General features: G+C 42.8%; 1 protein-coding gene across 1 annotated transcript; it reads left to right on the top strand.

Moving 5' to 3' along the window:
* Positions 1-2,162: 2,162 nt before the first annotated feature.
* Positions 2,163-3,455, top strand: purbb (purine-rich element binding protein Bb). Its single transcript, XM_041058974.1, has one exon. It carries the CDS (start codon positions 2,207-2,209, stop codon positions 3,116-3,118), a length of 912 nt encoding a protein of 303 aa, XP_040914908.1. The 5' UTR covers positions 2,163-2,206; the 3' UTR covers positions 3,119-3,455.
* Positions 3,456-12,641: the final 9,186 nt, after the last annotated feature.

The following is a 12,641-nucleotide window of genomic DNA, read 5'->3' as shown; positions in this document are numbered from 1 at the left end:
GATTGCTAAAATAAAATCCTTATTAAAACTTAAAAGGTCATCTGATGTGTTTTCATACATGTTATCTTCAAGTAAAATATCACAGTTTTTACCAGAGGAGGAAAGAAACTAAACACATTTCCTTCAGTCCAATATTTGATCCAAACCTTAAGCATCAGAAAAACTTGGCTCTGAATCAGCTGTTTTATTTCTCTGTGATTTAAAAAGAGGACGATCGGGGCCTGACCTTGTTTGGTCTTTCAGTGTTTCTGTGTTTGTGGAGTCCTGTTCCAAACAACGTCCTCTGTCTTTCTGGGAAAAACAAACACACACACACACACACACTGTATGATTTTCATGTTGCACAATCACAAAGAAATCTTATTTTGAACAGTGTGTTGTTCCATCGACTGTTCCAAGTCTGTACAAACAGGGCTGTAGTTACCACTGAGGACACTGAGGTCATGTACGCCTATTCTAACATGTTTAAGGCTGCCATAAAACAACTACGCCTGTCAACACATTTATAAATGTCTTAGAATTAAATGTTTTTGGGCAAAAAACAAAATCAGAATAAAATTGATTCAGTATCCATGGAATTATATTCTCTGCAGTGTGGAGACAGACACTGAGGCAGGATTTAGACATCATATAGGGAGATATAAATAATATGGGGCATTCTTTTGCTGGAAGAATTTGGACTCATGAATTCAATATTTCTTGAACACAAGTGTGTGTGTACAAATACTTCTCTGGTGTTTTCAGGACTTCAGGGTTTACAGGGTTTCACAAAACCATCACACACATCTCGGAGTGAATCCAGCTTTTCATCACCAAGTTATCCAGCTCTAATGTGGAATCACATCTTTCGGTCTTAAGGCCATTTTCTGCTCAAACATTTGTGATGTTCAACACATAAAACCTCCAACTTTCAGGATCTATACAATAAATGACACACAAAGTGAAATAAACAGCTGCTTAAAAAAATCTTTCTCCACAGTGTGGGAGCAGTGTCTATTGCAGTTGTGGTTTCATTTCTAAACTGACAGGTGCTGCTGACATATCCAGCTGGGAGGAAGTGCAAAGAGGAAAATCAACCTGAAAATGCACCTGAGCTGCAAGTAGAACGATACTGCCACCTGTAGACAGAGCTGTTTAATGCAATAATAAGTGTATAACTGCAGGTGGGCAATGTTCAAAGATCATATTTTACTTCAGTAAAAGTAGCAATACCACACTGTACAAATATTCAACTGCACGCTTGTCATGCAGAATGGATGCCTTTGGAGTTATATGATCAGTATCATATGTCTGGATTATTATTATTACTGACACATTAACATGTAAATTTTAATGTTGTAGTTGGTCATAGTGGAGCTAATTTAATGACTTAATGCACCAGTGGCTCCTTTAATGTATAAACTTGCATTGTGGTTTATAAACTGATCATAGGTTTGTGTGTAAAATCGTAATCTTAAAAGTTGATGTTAGATAAATGTAGAAGAGGAAGAAGTAAATGTTTGCCTCTGAAATGTGGTGAAGAAGTATGAAGCCGCATAAAAGGAAGTTCAGGAAAAAACAAAAGTGGAGTACTTGAGTAAATGTTATTTGCAAACTTAATGTTTCCTGTTGGTTAACAGAGCCCCTGAAAATGGTTTGTGGGTTAATTCAATACTTAGAGGGGCGGATCATGATGTGTTTTGGAACAGGTGTGCTATCATTCAGGTCAGAGGTTTTCAGACTTTTTGAAGCCACATGTTCTGGTTAAAGCACCACTCATAAATTATATAATGTGTAATAAAATAATAACTTTCCAGATTCTTTTTAACCATAACTGTGGAGAAAAACAAGGTATGTCGACATATTTTACCAGCTGAAGCCAAAAGGCAAAAAAAAACAAAAAACAAAAAACATAATTTCATAATTTTTATTATGTCAGACAAACAAGATTTCACAACCGGAGTGAGAAGGTAAAAAAACAAAACAGTTTGACAAGAAGTACGCAAACGGAACCTCAATCTGAACCAATGGCTGATGAGAGACATGACGTGCGGGTGTGACTGACAAAATTCGACAGACCAATGGGAAAGCCGTAACTCTGCAAGTGGCGGATGGTTGGGCCAATCACATTGCTCCCTGGAGTGTCCTCATGGTGAGCGTGACGGGGGCGCGCGCTGACTGAGAGCGCGCAGAAAGCAGCTACGCAGGAGAGAGGGGCAGAAGCCGAATGGTGGAGCTGAAGATGGCGGATGGCGACAGCGGGAGTGAGCGCGGTGGTAGCAGCGGGGGAGGAGGCGGAGGCGGCTTCCAACACTTCCAGAGGGACCAGGAGACCCAGGAGCTGGCGTCCAAGCGCCTCGACATCCAGAACAAGCGCTTCTATCTGGACGTCAAGCAGAACAGCAAGGGCAGGTTCATCAAAATCGCCGAGGTAGGGGCCGGGGGCTCCAAAAGTCGCTTGACCCTCTCCCTGTCTGTGGCGGCGGAGTTCCGTGACTACCTCGGGGATTTCATCGAGCACTACGCCCAGCTGGGGCCTAGCAGTCCGGAGCAGATAGCCCAGGCTGCTATGGGTGAGGACGGTGGGCCCAGGCGAGCGCTCAAGAGCGAGTTTCTTGTCCGGGAAAACCGCAAATACTACCTGGACTTGAAGGAGAACCAGCGTGGGAGGTTCCTGCGGATCCGGCAGACCGTAAACCGTGGACCTGGCTTTGGAGTCGGGGGCCCTGTGGGCGGCATGCTGGCCGGTCAGACCATAGCCCTTCCGGCCCAGGGGTTAATAGAGTTTAGAGACGCCCTTGCTAAACTCATAGATGATTATGGGGGAGACGACGAGGAGCTGACCGGGGGCACGGCCGCCGGAGGCTACGGTGAGCTCCCCGAGGGCACCTCCATCATGGTGGACTCCAAACGGTTCTTTTTTGACGTCGGGTCCAACAAATACGGGGTGTTCCTGCGTGTGAGCGAGGTGAAGCCCAGCTACAGGAACTCTATCACCATCCCGTTCAAAGCCTGGAGCAAATTCGGAGGCGCTTTCAGCAGATACGCCGAGGAGATGAAGGAGATCCAGGAGAGGCAGAGGGATAAAATGTACGAGCGGAGGGATGAGTCCGAGGGAGACGACGTGGATGACGACTGAGAAAACCCAGTCAAACAGCTCTTAGACCAGTTACATGACAGATCTGCAATATAGGGGTATTTTGCAACACAAAAAAAAAAAGAAAAAAGACAGATAATGATAAAGTGCATGACAAATCGTGCTGTAATAGCCTACTAAAGTATCGTGGCGTAAAAAAAAGTACATGTGCAGGGAATTATTGGTGTATTATCCTAAAGTTTGTAGGGTTGAGGGTTGGAGTGGTTGTGTGAATCTCTGAAAGTGGAAAAAAAAAAGTGGACTAAATGTGTAAATGAGATAAATCTCATTGGCTAAAAAAAAAAAAAAAAAAAAAAAAGAGAGTGCTTTATTGTAAAAACGAAAAAAGAGAGAGAGAACCTTCTGAAACCAGCAAATTGGTTTTTATAACTAGAAATGAAGCCAATGAATGCTTTCCTATTTGAGACAGTTTATATTTAAAGAGTGAGGAGTCAACCTGTTTAAGATGTTTTCCTTGGTCACTTCAAGGAGAGAACTAGCATCCATTGTTTTCCTGTTCCAGTCCAGGTCTCTCCTCAGTGGAGCAGTTTGTGGGATTCCTGTAAGTCGGTCAGATGAACCTGAGAGGAATGTACAGAAAGCCGCTGTCACTCTGTGGATGTTTTGTGTTAGATATGTCAGCAGGTGAAGAGCTGTCAAACAACATGGAGCTGAGCAGCAGCAGCAGGCCGTTAATTGAAAAGATTACCCAAAATGTTAGGGGAAGTAAGTGAAGGGATTATCTGTAAGCCCAAACAACAAGGGCCTCGTGGACTAAATTAAAGATTTGACTCCAGTAGTCAATTACAGTGCGGATCAGCTGGGTTTTATGTTATACATACAATCTTGGCAATATTTTCAAAACACAATTTACATTGTTTTCAGTAAGATTCACCTTCAGGGAGGGAGAGCCGCCTGTTTCCTGACACCAGAGCATCCCTGGTGTTTGAGAACGGCTGCTTCGGAAAGCCAATACGGGGTGGGGGGGACAGGACTGTCTTTTGTGTTCATCATGTGGGGGCCCACTCCACCAGGGACAACATACAGATATATATGGGACTTTTAACGATGCTTATGTGCTCCCACATGCCGCTACAAGGGTCCAAATATCTGGCAGTTGGACGAGAGCATCAGACACAGCGGAGCTTCTGTGATCTTTTGGCTCTGCCGGACCGCAGAGCATCATGAGCCATCAGCCTCTCTGTCGTGGTGAGAGCTGGACAGACGTCCATCTTTACCAGCCACAGGCCATTTTCTGACGTAACTGACAACATCTTCCAACTCGTGAAGACCCTGGACAAAAACGCATCGATGGATGTTTTCCTTTTTGTTTTTTCAAAAGAGAACTATATTGAAATGAGATTCTACTTATAGGAAAGATATTACCGAACAAACCAGCAAAAGATATTTTGAAATACTTATAAAGGAAAATGTATTGTGTAAAAAGAATTTCAAGACTAAAAATAAAAGAAAAGGTTAATTTCTTAAAACAAAGTTGTGACTCAAACCTCCAGATTATTTTTCATTTTGTTTTACCTAGAGTGAAAGTATAACACTTCCTTAATTAAAACTACTTCAAATGCAATAACCAATGTTGTGACTGGACATTTTTAAATCCCTGTATTCATATATATTTTAACATATATGTTCTGCAGCTTAATATACGCGATGTAAATAGGAAGGAGCTAAAGAAATATGATTATTTTCATTTTCCATTATTCTGATGAGTGTCTTTTATTTTTCAAATTTTCTGTCTCTTTAAATCTCAGATCATTTCTGGCTGCTATTCGTCCGAAGTTGCGTGATGTGCAGAGAAACCTTTACTGGGAAATCCACCAATATCAAATCCAGACCAGGATTATTGTGCGTTCACTTTAGAGGTCAGTGTGAGGATTTAAAAAAAAAAAAAAAAACACATCCTGAATGGGTCTGGGGCTGCAACTCACAGTGATTTTCATTATCAATGAATCGTTTGGTCAATCAAGTGTCAGAAAGCAGTGAAAATGCTTCACCATCAGAGACAGAGACAAAGGAAACAGGTAAATCCTCACGTTTAAGAGGCTGGAAATGCTCAACTCATGTAATGTCGCCCATTTTCCTAAACCTGAAGTAAGCTGATGAAGGGCTGAGATGAAAAGCTGATTCACAGATAATTAATCAGCAGCTGAAAGTGCAGCTGGATTAACACTGATCCCTGTCAGTGGTATATTATTGTGTTATTGGCTCATTATTATTGATGTATTAACTTGTGTTAATGTTGTAGTTAATGGAAGTGGGGCTAATTTTAACCACTGTATCAATGCATCATATTTTATAAACTGATCAGTGCTGAATACTTTGAAAGCGAGAGTTTGAAATCTAAAAGTAACAAAAGCTTCGGCCAAATTTCTGTTTTCAGCTTCTCAGATGTGAGATTTGCTTCTTTCCTTTGTCGTAAGTGACAGGAAATAAGTGGGCGAAACCGCGAACAGCGGTTTGGTTATCATTTCAATCTCTTCATGAACCAGTTGATTAATTAGGAAAACTGCTAATTGATTAATAATTGAAGTCATTTCTTAAGCAAAAATGTCAAACGTTTTCTGAGCCTGCTGAACCTCGTGGTGCATGTTAGTGTCATTATATCTGCAGACACCCAGAAGCTGTCTAAGTTGTCAAATGACAGGAAATTAATTAGCAACAATTTTGGTAATCGATCGGTTGTAGAAGTCATTTTTTTAAGCAAAATACCAAAAATTCACTTATTCCATTTTCTGAAATGTGAATATTTGTTAGCTTCTCAGTTTTCTGTGACAGTAAACTCGACACCTTTGTTTTGTTTTTTGACTTGGTGAGAAAAAACACATGAACTGAGCAGGTTAGCTTCAGGGAATGGTGATTTGCATTATTTGATATTTTCTGCCATTTCCTGAATGATTCATAGTGAACCTGGGGATTTTGTGGCGCCTGTTGCTCCCTCTGCCGGGGTAAATTCCACTGCACTGGGGTTTTGGACTGACGACTGAATAAGACATGGAATATGAAGACACGGCCGCTGGCTGTGGGAAAAATCTGCTAATTTACAGAAGACAGATTTACTGATTCATCCAGAAAATGATCGTGAGTCTCAGCCCTGATGGGACTGGACTATCAGGTGGTGGTTGCAGTCGGGTATGAGGAGCATATGCTTTACAGTTGCTCTCCTCCCACACGTACATACACAGCTTGGCGTGACGCAGCAGCTGTCGCTCAACTTAATAAAGACTACGCAGGAAACGGCTCCACACAACGAGAGCCTGTTCATGAAAGGACACAGAGTTTTAACCGTGGTCAGTCTGCACTCCAGAGCCCCCTCGTCCCTCAGTCCGCCTGCGACGTGGATGTGTTGTGTGGAAATATAGAAATATACAGCTGAACTTATTTTCTGACTCTGGTGTGAAGGGGTGGGGGTGGGTGGGGGGGTTGAAGAGACTTGAGGGTAATTTGATTCCCTCGTCTCCCCCTCCCCGCGCTGATCTGCTCTCCTGTTGTTGAAGACTGGTTCTCCTCCATACCCCCCGCTCACTCAGTAGCTCTGAGAGTCTGGCAGCTGTTAGGCGGCCGTGCGTCCGCTGTAAGGGCCTGCTGACAGGGCACGCTGGCTATTTTAATGTGGGAGGCCTCCACAGACTTGACATTCCTGGCCCAGGAGTCAGCTGTGCCATTAGGACCTCATTGCCTGGGGGACACGGACACACAACAGTTTGATTGTGCTGAGATCTGCTCACGTGGCGCACACAAGATCCTCCTGTAGACACACAGTCAGCTGTGTGCAGGTACTACACACTCAGCCAGAACAGATGTGGTGGTGAGAGGTGGCTCCTTCATTAGTCCCTGGTTGTTTCTGTGGTTCTTTAAAAGCTCCATCACACGGTCGCTGTCCACTAACGCTTCATTAAAAGAAATGATGATGACCATGACAACGAAATGCCAGAGGGGTGAACACGGTACGGAGAGCAGGGTTTCCAGATGGGACTGACACAAAGAGGTCCAATCATCCTCACTTATATGAACAGATAGACAACACCTCACCCACTCCTCACCCACTCCTCCCCTGCTGTTTAAACCTCTGGAGAATAACCAAACTTTTGTTTTTTTTTTCAAAGAAAAGCAGCTGAACTGATCAAAAATCATCTCTGATGCACTGAGGGAGACACGTGAGGCGAAGACCCTACGTCGGTGGAGGAGACAGGTACATGCAGGTGATGTAAACACAACAGGAAGTTAGATATCGTAGATCGACTGCGGATCAACATGATGCACAGTTCCAGCAGCACTGGCTGCTTTAAACCCCCGAGAGTCCGACTGCCTCACTGTGTCAAATATCCGAGTCAGAACTCAAACCTGAACACTCAGACATGATTCATGACGTCTTCAGATTCAGTGTGAATCACACTTTCTGAGGATTCCAGCATCTCCACTGATCTTAAAGCTGCTTAGAAATCACAGTGAGATAACTCTGGTTTATAATAAGCTTTACCCATAACTCCCTCACTCGTTCAGTGAAGTGATGATGGCGTCATTATTCCACAGAGCGCGTCTCAGTGATCACATCGTCCTGTAGCAAAGCTTTGTCCAGAATAGAAGATCGGCTCGTAGAAGGCTGCTGGCAGGAGTTTTTGACCTACATGTATCTGCATACATTACGCCTCCTCGTTACTCTGCTCTGTCTTCTTATCCTTCATGTCATGATGAGTTAGGTTTTGTCTGTTATGGTCAAAGAATGAGAAGAACAGGAACGATTTAATCTGACACAAGTATCTCATCTCACACTGAATGTTTCTATTCTCCACATTTCATCTCGAGCATCTTCCTCTGCACTCCATGAAAAACACTCTGGCACATGTCGGTTTATTTGCTGCAGTTTGCTCTTTTTTCTCTGTGCTTTTCTGTCTCTATTTCACGTGAAAGTTCTGGTGTTTGAAAGTTTCATTGTTTTCATCCAAACGTAGAGCAAACTTTAACTGGGTTTCCAGAGAAGAGTTTAGCTGACGGAGGTAAACAGCTGATGGAGCTGATGCTTCAGCTGCTGCCGTTAAACCACAGCTGATGAGCTGCAGTCAAAGCTCAGACGATGGAAACATGGAGGACATGATGGAAATCGGACATTTATGTTAGTTTGACTAGTTAATGTGAGGAAGGTTCAGCCTCCTCATCACTCCACACACATCTGATGTTTTTCTCTCTTCACAGGAAGTGACGAGTCTCATAATTTACTACATTTAGTCTGTGTCCATTGCACTTTGTTGCATTTTGCTTTTATTTTAACCCCTCAGGTTAGTCATGCTGCTAGCATGGCTAAAATGTTCTAACACTGTTCTTATTCTTCATCTCACTTCAGTTTGGGAGGTATTCATGCTCTCTGTTTTGGAACTACAGTTCCCATAAAGCTTTGGGGGATGTAAACAGGAAGTTTAAAGTTGCCTTTGAGTCAGTGAGTTAAGCTGTGAGCCACAACTTTAACACCTGTTTGTTTTTTCTTTCTTTCTTTCTTTTTTTTTTTAGCGTTTTTAGCCCATATTCTTTAGCCTACTTTACTTTACCAGTGTAACACAGTCTAAAGTCTAAATGCAGAATGAGCTTTAAGTAGTTATTTTTTGTGGTGTGCCCATGAATGTGCAGACAACTGTCACTGGATAACTTTGATACTGAAGAAAACCTAAAAACTCGGTAGTTCTAAGGCAAGTTCTGTTGTAAGGAGCATCTTTTATTCATTTCTAAGTGGATTTATGGACGTGTATTCGCGGATGGGCGTTGGAGATAATGACATCCTTGGGAAAGGTCAGTCACACTGGATCTAACAACGTGTGTATCATGTCTGTGTGTTCAGATTTGTCTCCATGAAGGAGTTTGATTTTGGACTCGTTGCTCCTCTCCCTCTTCAGCTCTCCCTCTCTTTACACTTTGAAAACCTCTGTACGACATTAGATGTTTGAAACAAAGCAAGTAAAGAAAGCTCCATTAACTTAGCATCTATGAACAGTAGTTTATCTGCAGTCTGTTTTGGCTGCTGCCTGAATTTGACTGCTTTGTTACTGTGCCATGGAAAACTGGCAACCTGTAGTGTTTCCTCCTCCAACAGACAACTGAATTCAACAAGCTGCTTTGAAATTTGGTAGAGATACACATGGTCTACAGAGGATGAATCCTGCTGACTCCAGGGATCAGCTGACTTTTCCTCCAGCGCCTCCTGGAGGTCACATCTGGTGTCTAAGTTCAGCCTCACAGAGCTGACAGCAAGGCTGTGGATTCAAAGTTCTGTTGTATGAACACTGCATGAAATGAAACAGGTGTTTGTTAGTGATGAATCCACAGAGGAATCTCTCATAATGCTGCATTTTAGCTTCTCTCAGCTCATTGTTTTTATGACCCATAAAAATAATCATCAACCTCGTTTCCAGCCGCAACAGCAGCTGTTTTCAGAGAAAGAGCTCTGAAAAAAAAAACCACTGTACACTACCTGCTCAGCAGCAAACAGCTGAAAAACACTCAGTCAGAGAGCAGCTGGTGAACATAGAGCAGCATTTCAGGGAACCCTGAGCTTAGATTCATCAGGTGGACTCTAACACCACTGCACATGAAGGATCATGTTGCTCTGTAACTGCTGAATGAGCAACTGTTTGCCAACATGTTCACTGTGACATCTTTATGTCATTGGCTCCACCCAAGTTGCCAAAAAATCAATCAATCAATCAATCAATCACCTAAGGATTGAAGCACAGGAACAAAGCTGCACAATGTTCTGCTGCTGATAGAACAGTAACAGTACCAGTAAAAAGCACTTTGCTCTGTACTGGAAAGCCTCAAAACCAGTCCCTCGTGACATCCACGTCTTAAAACTGTCACATGTAGAACAGTGTGGCTGGTGGGTAGAGTTGTTGATACCCTACTTTACACATTTGCAAAATGTGTTATGCAACCACAGATTTTGTGCACAGTTCAATTCACAAATTATTCACATCTATTTTTACACATTCACACATTAGCATTTTTTGCTCGTATCTGCCAGCACCGTACTACACTGTCCTCTGGATGAAAGAGCAGCTCTGCAGACTGATCACAGTGTTGCATCAGACCTCACCTTCTGCTGCTCTGACTGTGCTCAGCATGAACCCAGGTCACTTACATCTCCTCAGCCTGATTTACTGCAGTGACACAAAATCTTATTTCACATAACAATAACTATAAAAAAAACAGTAAAAACAAGTTTTGTCCTTTGCCACGCTGGTTGACAGATGATAAAGTTTGTTCAGATGGAAAGACTCTAAAGCTCCTACACTGTGGATTAGGGATATGCTGTGTGTTACGTATGTTATGATAACCTTTGTTCATGTTGATGTTTTAGGCTCTGATAACTTTACGGCTGAGGAAAGTCTTTGGTATCAGTGTGTATAATAAGGAGAGTGTGAAAGATCCCTGACATGTGTTCACCTTCTTCTGCTTCTCTCTTGTGCTTGTTTCAGTTCCATATTATCTAGGGCACTGACATGCATAGAATAAAGTGCAATATTTCCCTCTGAAATGTAGAGCACAGGTGTAAAGTAACATAAAACAGGTGTGTGATACATGAGAAAGAGTATAAGAGAAGTATAATGCTGCATAAAATGAATATACTCAAGTACAAGTACCTTAAAATAGCACTGAGTAAATGTACTTAGTTTCTAAGCCGGTGTCCAGACATTCCAAGTACTACACTGCAGCCCAGTGATGGAGGAGATAACTGTAGCTCCACTTCTACACCAAAGCTATAAGATACCCATAATTAGCTTTAGCTTTTTCCCTCTCCAGGCCAGCAGAAGTCCTCAACAGATCTATTATCACTTGCACACTTAGCAAGTCTTCATGCACATTTCTACGCTGTAAATTTGTTCATCTCCGAGAGAGGATGGACGGACGGAAAGCTGCATGTCCCCAGTGACCTCTCATCACCGCTCTCATTCCACGCTCACCTCCCGGGCAGTGCAGCAGTAATGTGTGCAAGCATGCACATGTGAACAGTGGGACTAATGCAGCCTGTGAGCAATGTAATACCTCACTAGGCAGTGTGCCAAACCAAGCCAGGATTATACCACATGCTCCTGCAGTCCATTACTATCACGCTAGGATCACTCAGATCCAAACCCACTGAGCGTGAGTATGAATGTTAGTATGAGAGTGTCAGACCCTCACACAGTGCTGGAAGAAGTACTCACATCCCTAATGTAAGTAATTTAAGTAATAATTCAAAGAAACTCTAAAAATACAAATAAAAATCTTGCTTCGACATTTTAAATATTTTCTGCTAAATTTAGTGAGAGTATCAAACTTTTCTAATTCCACACGCTGTGTGTAGATTACATCATTGGATTATTATTCCAGATGTATTCATGTGCAATGGGCTGAGGTGCAGCTAATTTTAAAGCAGGCTCTTTCTTACTGCACTTCAGTCATTACTGTGAGGTGAGCGGGTAGTCTGTCCTGTACGCGGATTCTTTCTATACAAACACGCCTTTAATTAAATACATTTAAAGATGTGATTTTAAAGGTAGATTAACTGTTTCAGATCATGTGATCATCTCTGGAGTCAGAGGCTGCAGATCATTGTAACTTGATTTAGCTGGTTCACTATCTAAGGTCTGTCTAAGGTGAAGAAGTGGGTAAATTAGCTGTAGCTGCAGCTATTGCACCAGCTAGCTGTCACTAGCTTGACTGCACCCGCTGCTGTTGATTTTATTTTTTCAAACATAAATTACATGTTTCTGTGGCATTCACACAGCTGTCCGTCCTTTTACAGCTACCAAGACTAAACAACCCAGGCTTTCATGAGGCTGTGACAGATTAGCTGCAGCTGAAATCCAGAGGGGGAAAGGTGCATGTGGACAGAGGGAGGAATGATGGCGGGAAAAAAAAAATGACACGGTGATGAGGAAGAAACTCAGGAGGAAGGGAGGGCGAGAGGTGCACGAGAGGAAACCCGTGTTTGTATGAAGCAGAGACAGAGGGACAGCGGCAGGGAAGAGGAAGCATGATCCCGCTGTGAAGCCGGGCTGCTGGGGCTATATTTAGCTTCTGTTGCCATGTGCCGGGAATGTGCACGGCAGAGGGAGACACACACACACACACACATAGGTTTACTATTGGTCATGCACTCCTCTGTGTGTGTGTGTGTGTGTGTGTGTGTGTGTGTGTGTGTGTGTGTGTGTGTGTGTGTGTGTGTGTGTGTGTGTGTGTGTGTGCAGATCAATGATCCAGTTTCAGGGATGTGATTTAAATTTTTCTTATGATTTCAACATGAGATCATCTGCACATCAACACCACTTTCCTAATGCGCTTCTTAATGTGAGGTGATGTATGTGTCATGTTGTTTCCATGTGTGCGCGCACACACACACAGACACACACACAGGAACAGGAATTTTCTCAGTTCTGTCACACATACTGACACGTGATTTTTAATGTCTTAGCCAATCACTGAAACGGAGGCAGGGGGTTGTAAAGATTTTTGTGCTGCATGTGTTGAAAAACAGAACTGA

The sequence above is a fragment of the Toxotes jaculatrix genome, chromosome 16, assembly GCF_017976425.1.
Source record: "Toxotes jaculatrix isolate fToxJac2 chromosome 16, fToxJac2.pri, whole genome shotgun sequence".
Classification (NCBI taxonomy): Eukaryota; Metazoa; Chordata; class Actinopteri; family Toxotidae; genus Toxotes; species Toxotes jaculatrix.
This window is presented reverse-complemented; position numbering and strand designations above follow the sequence as displayed.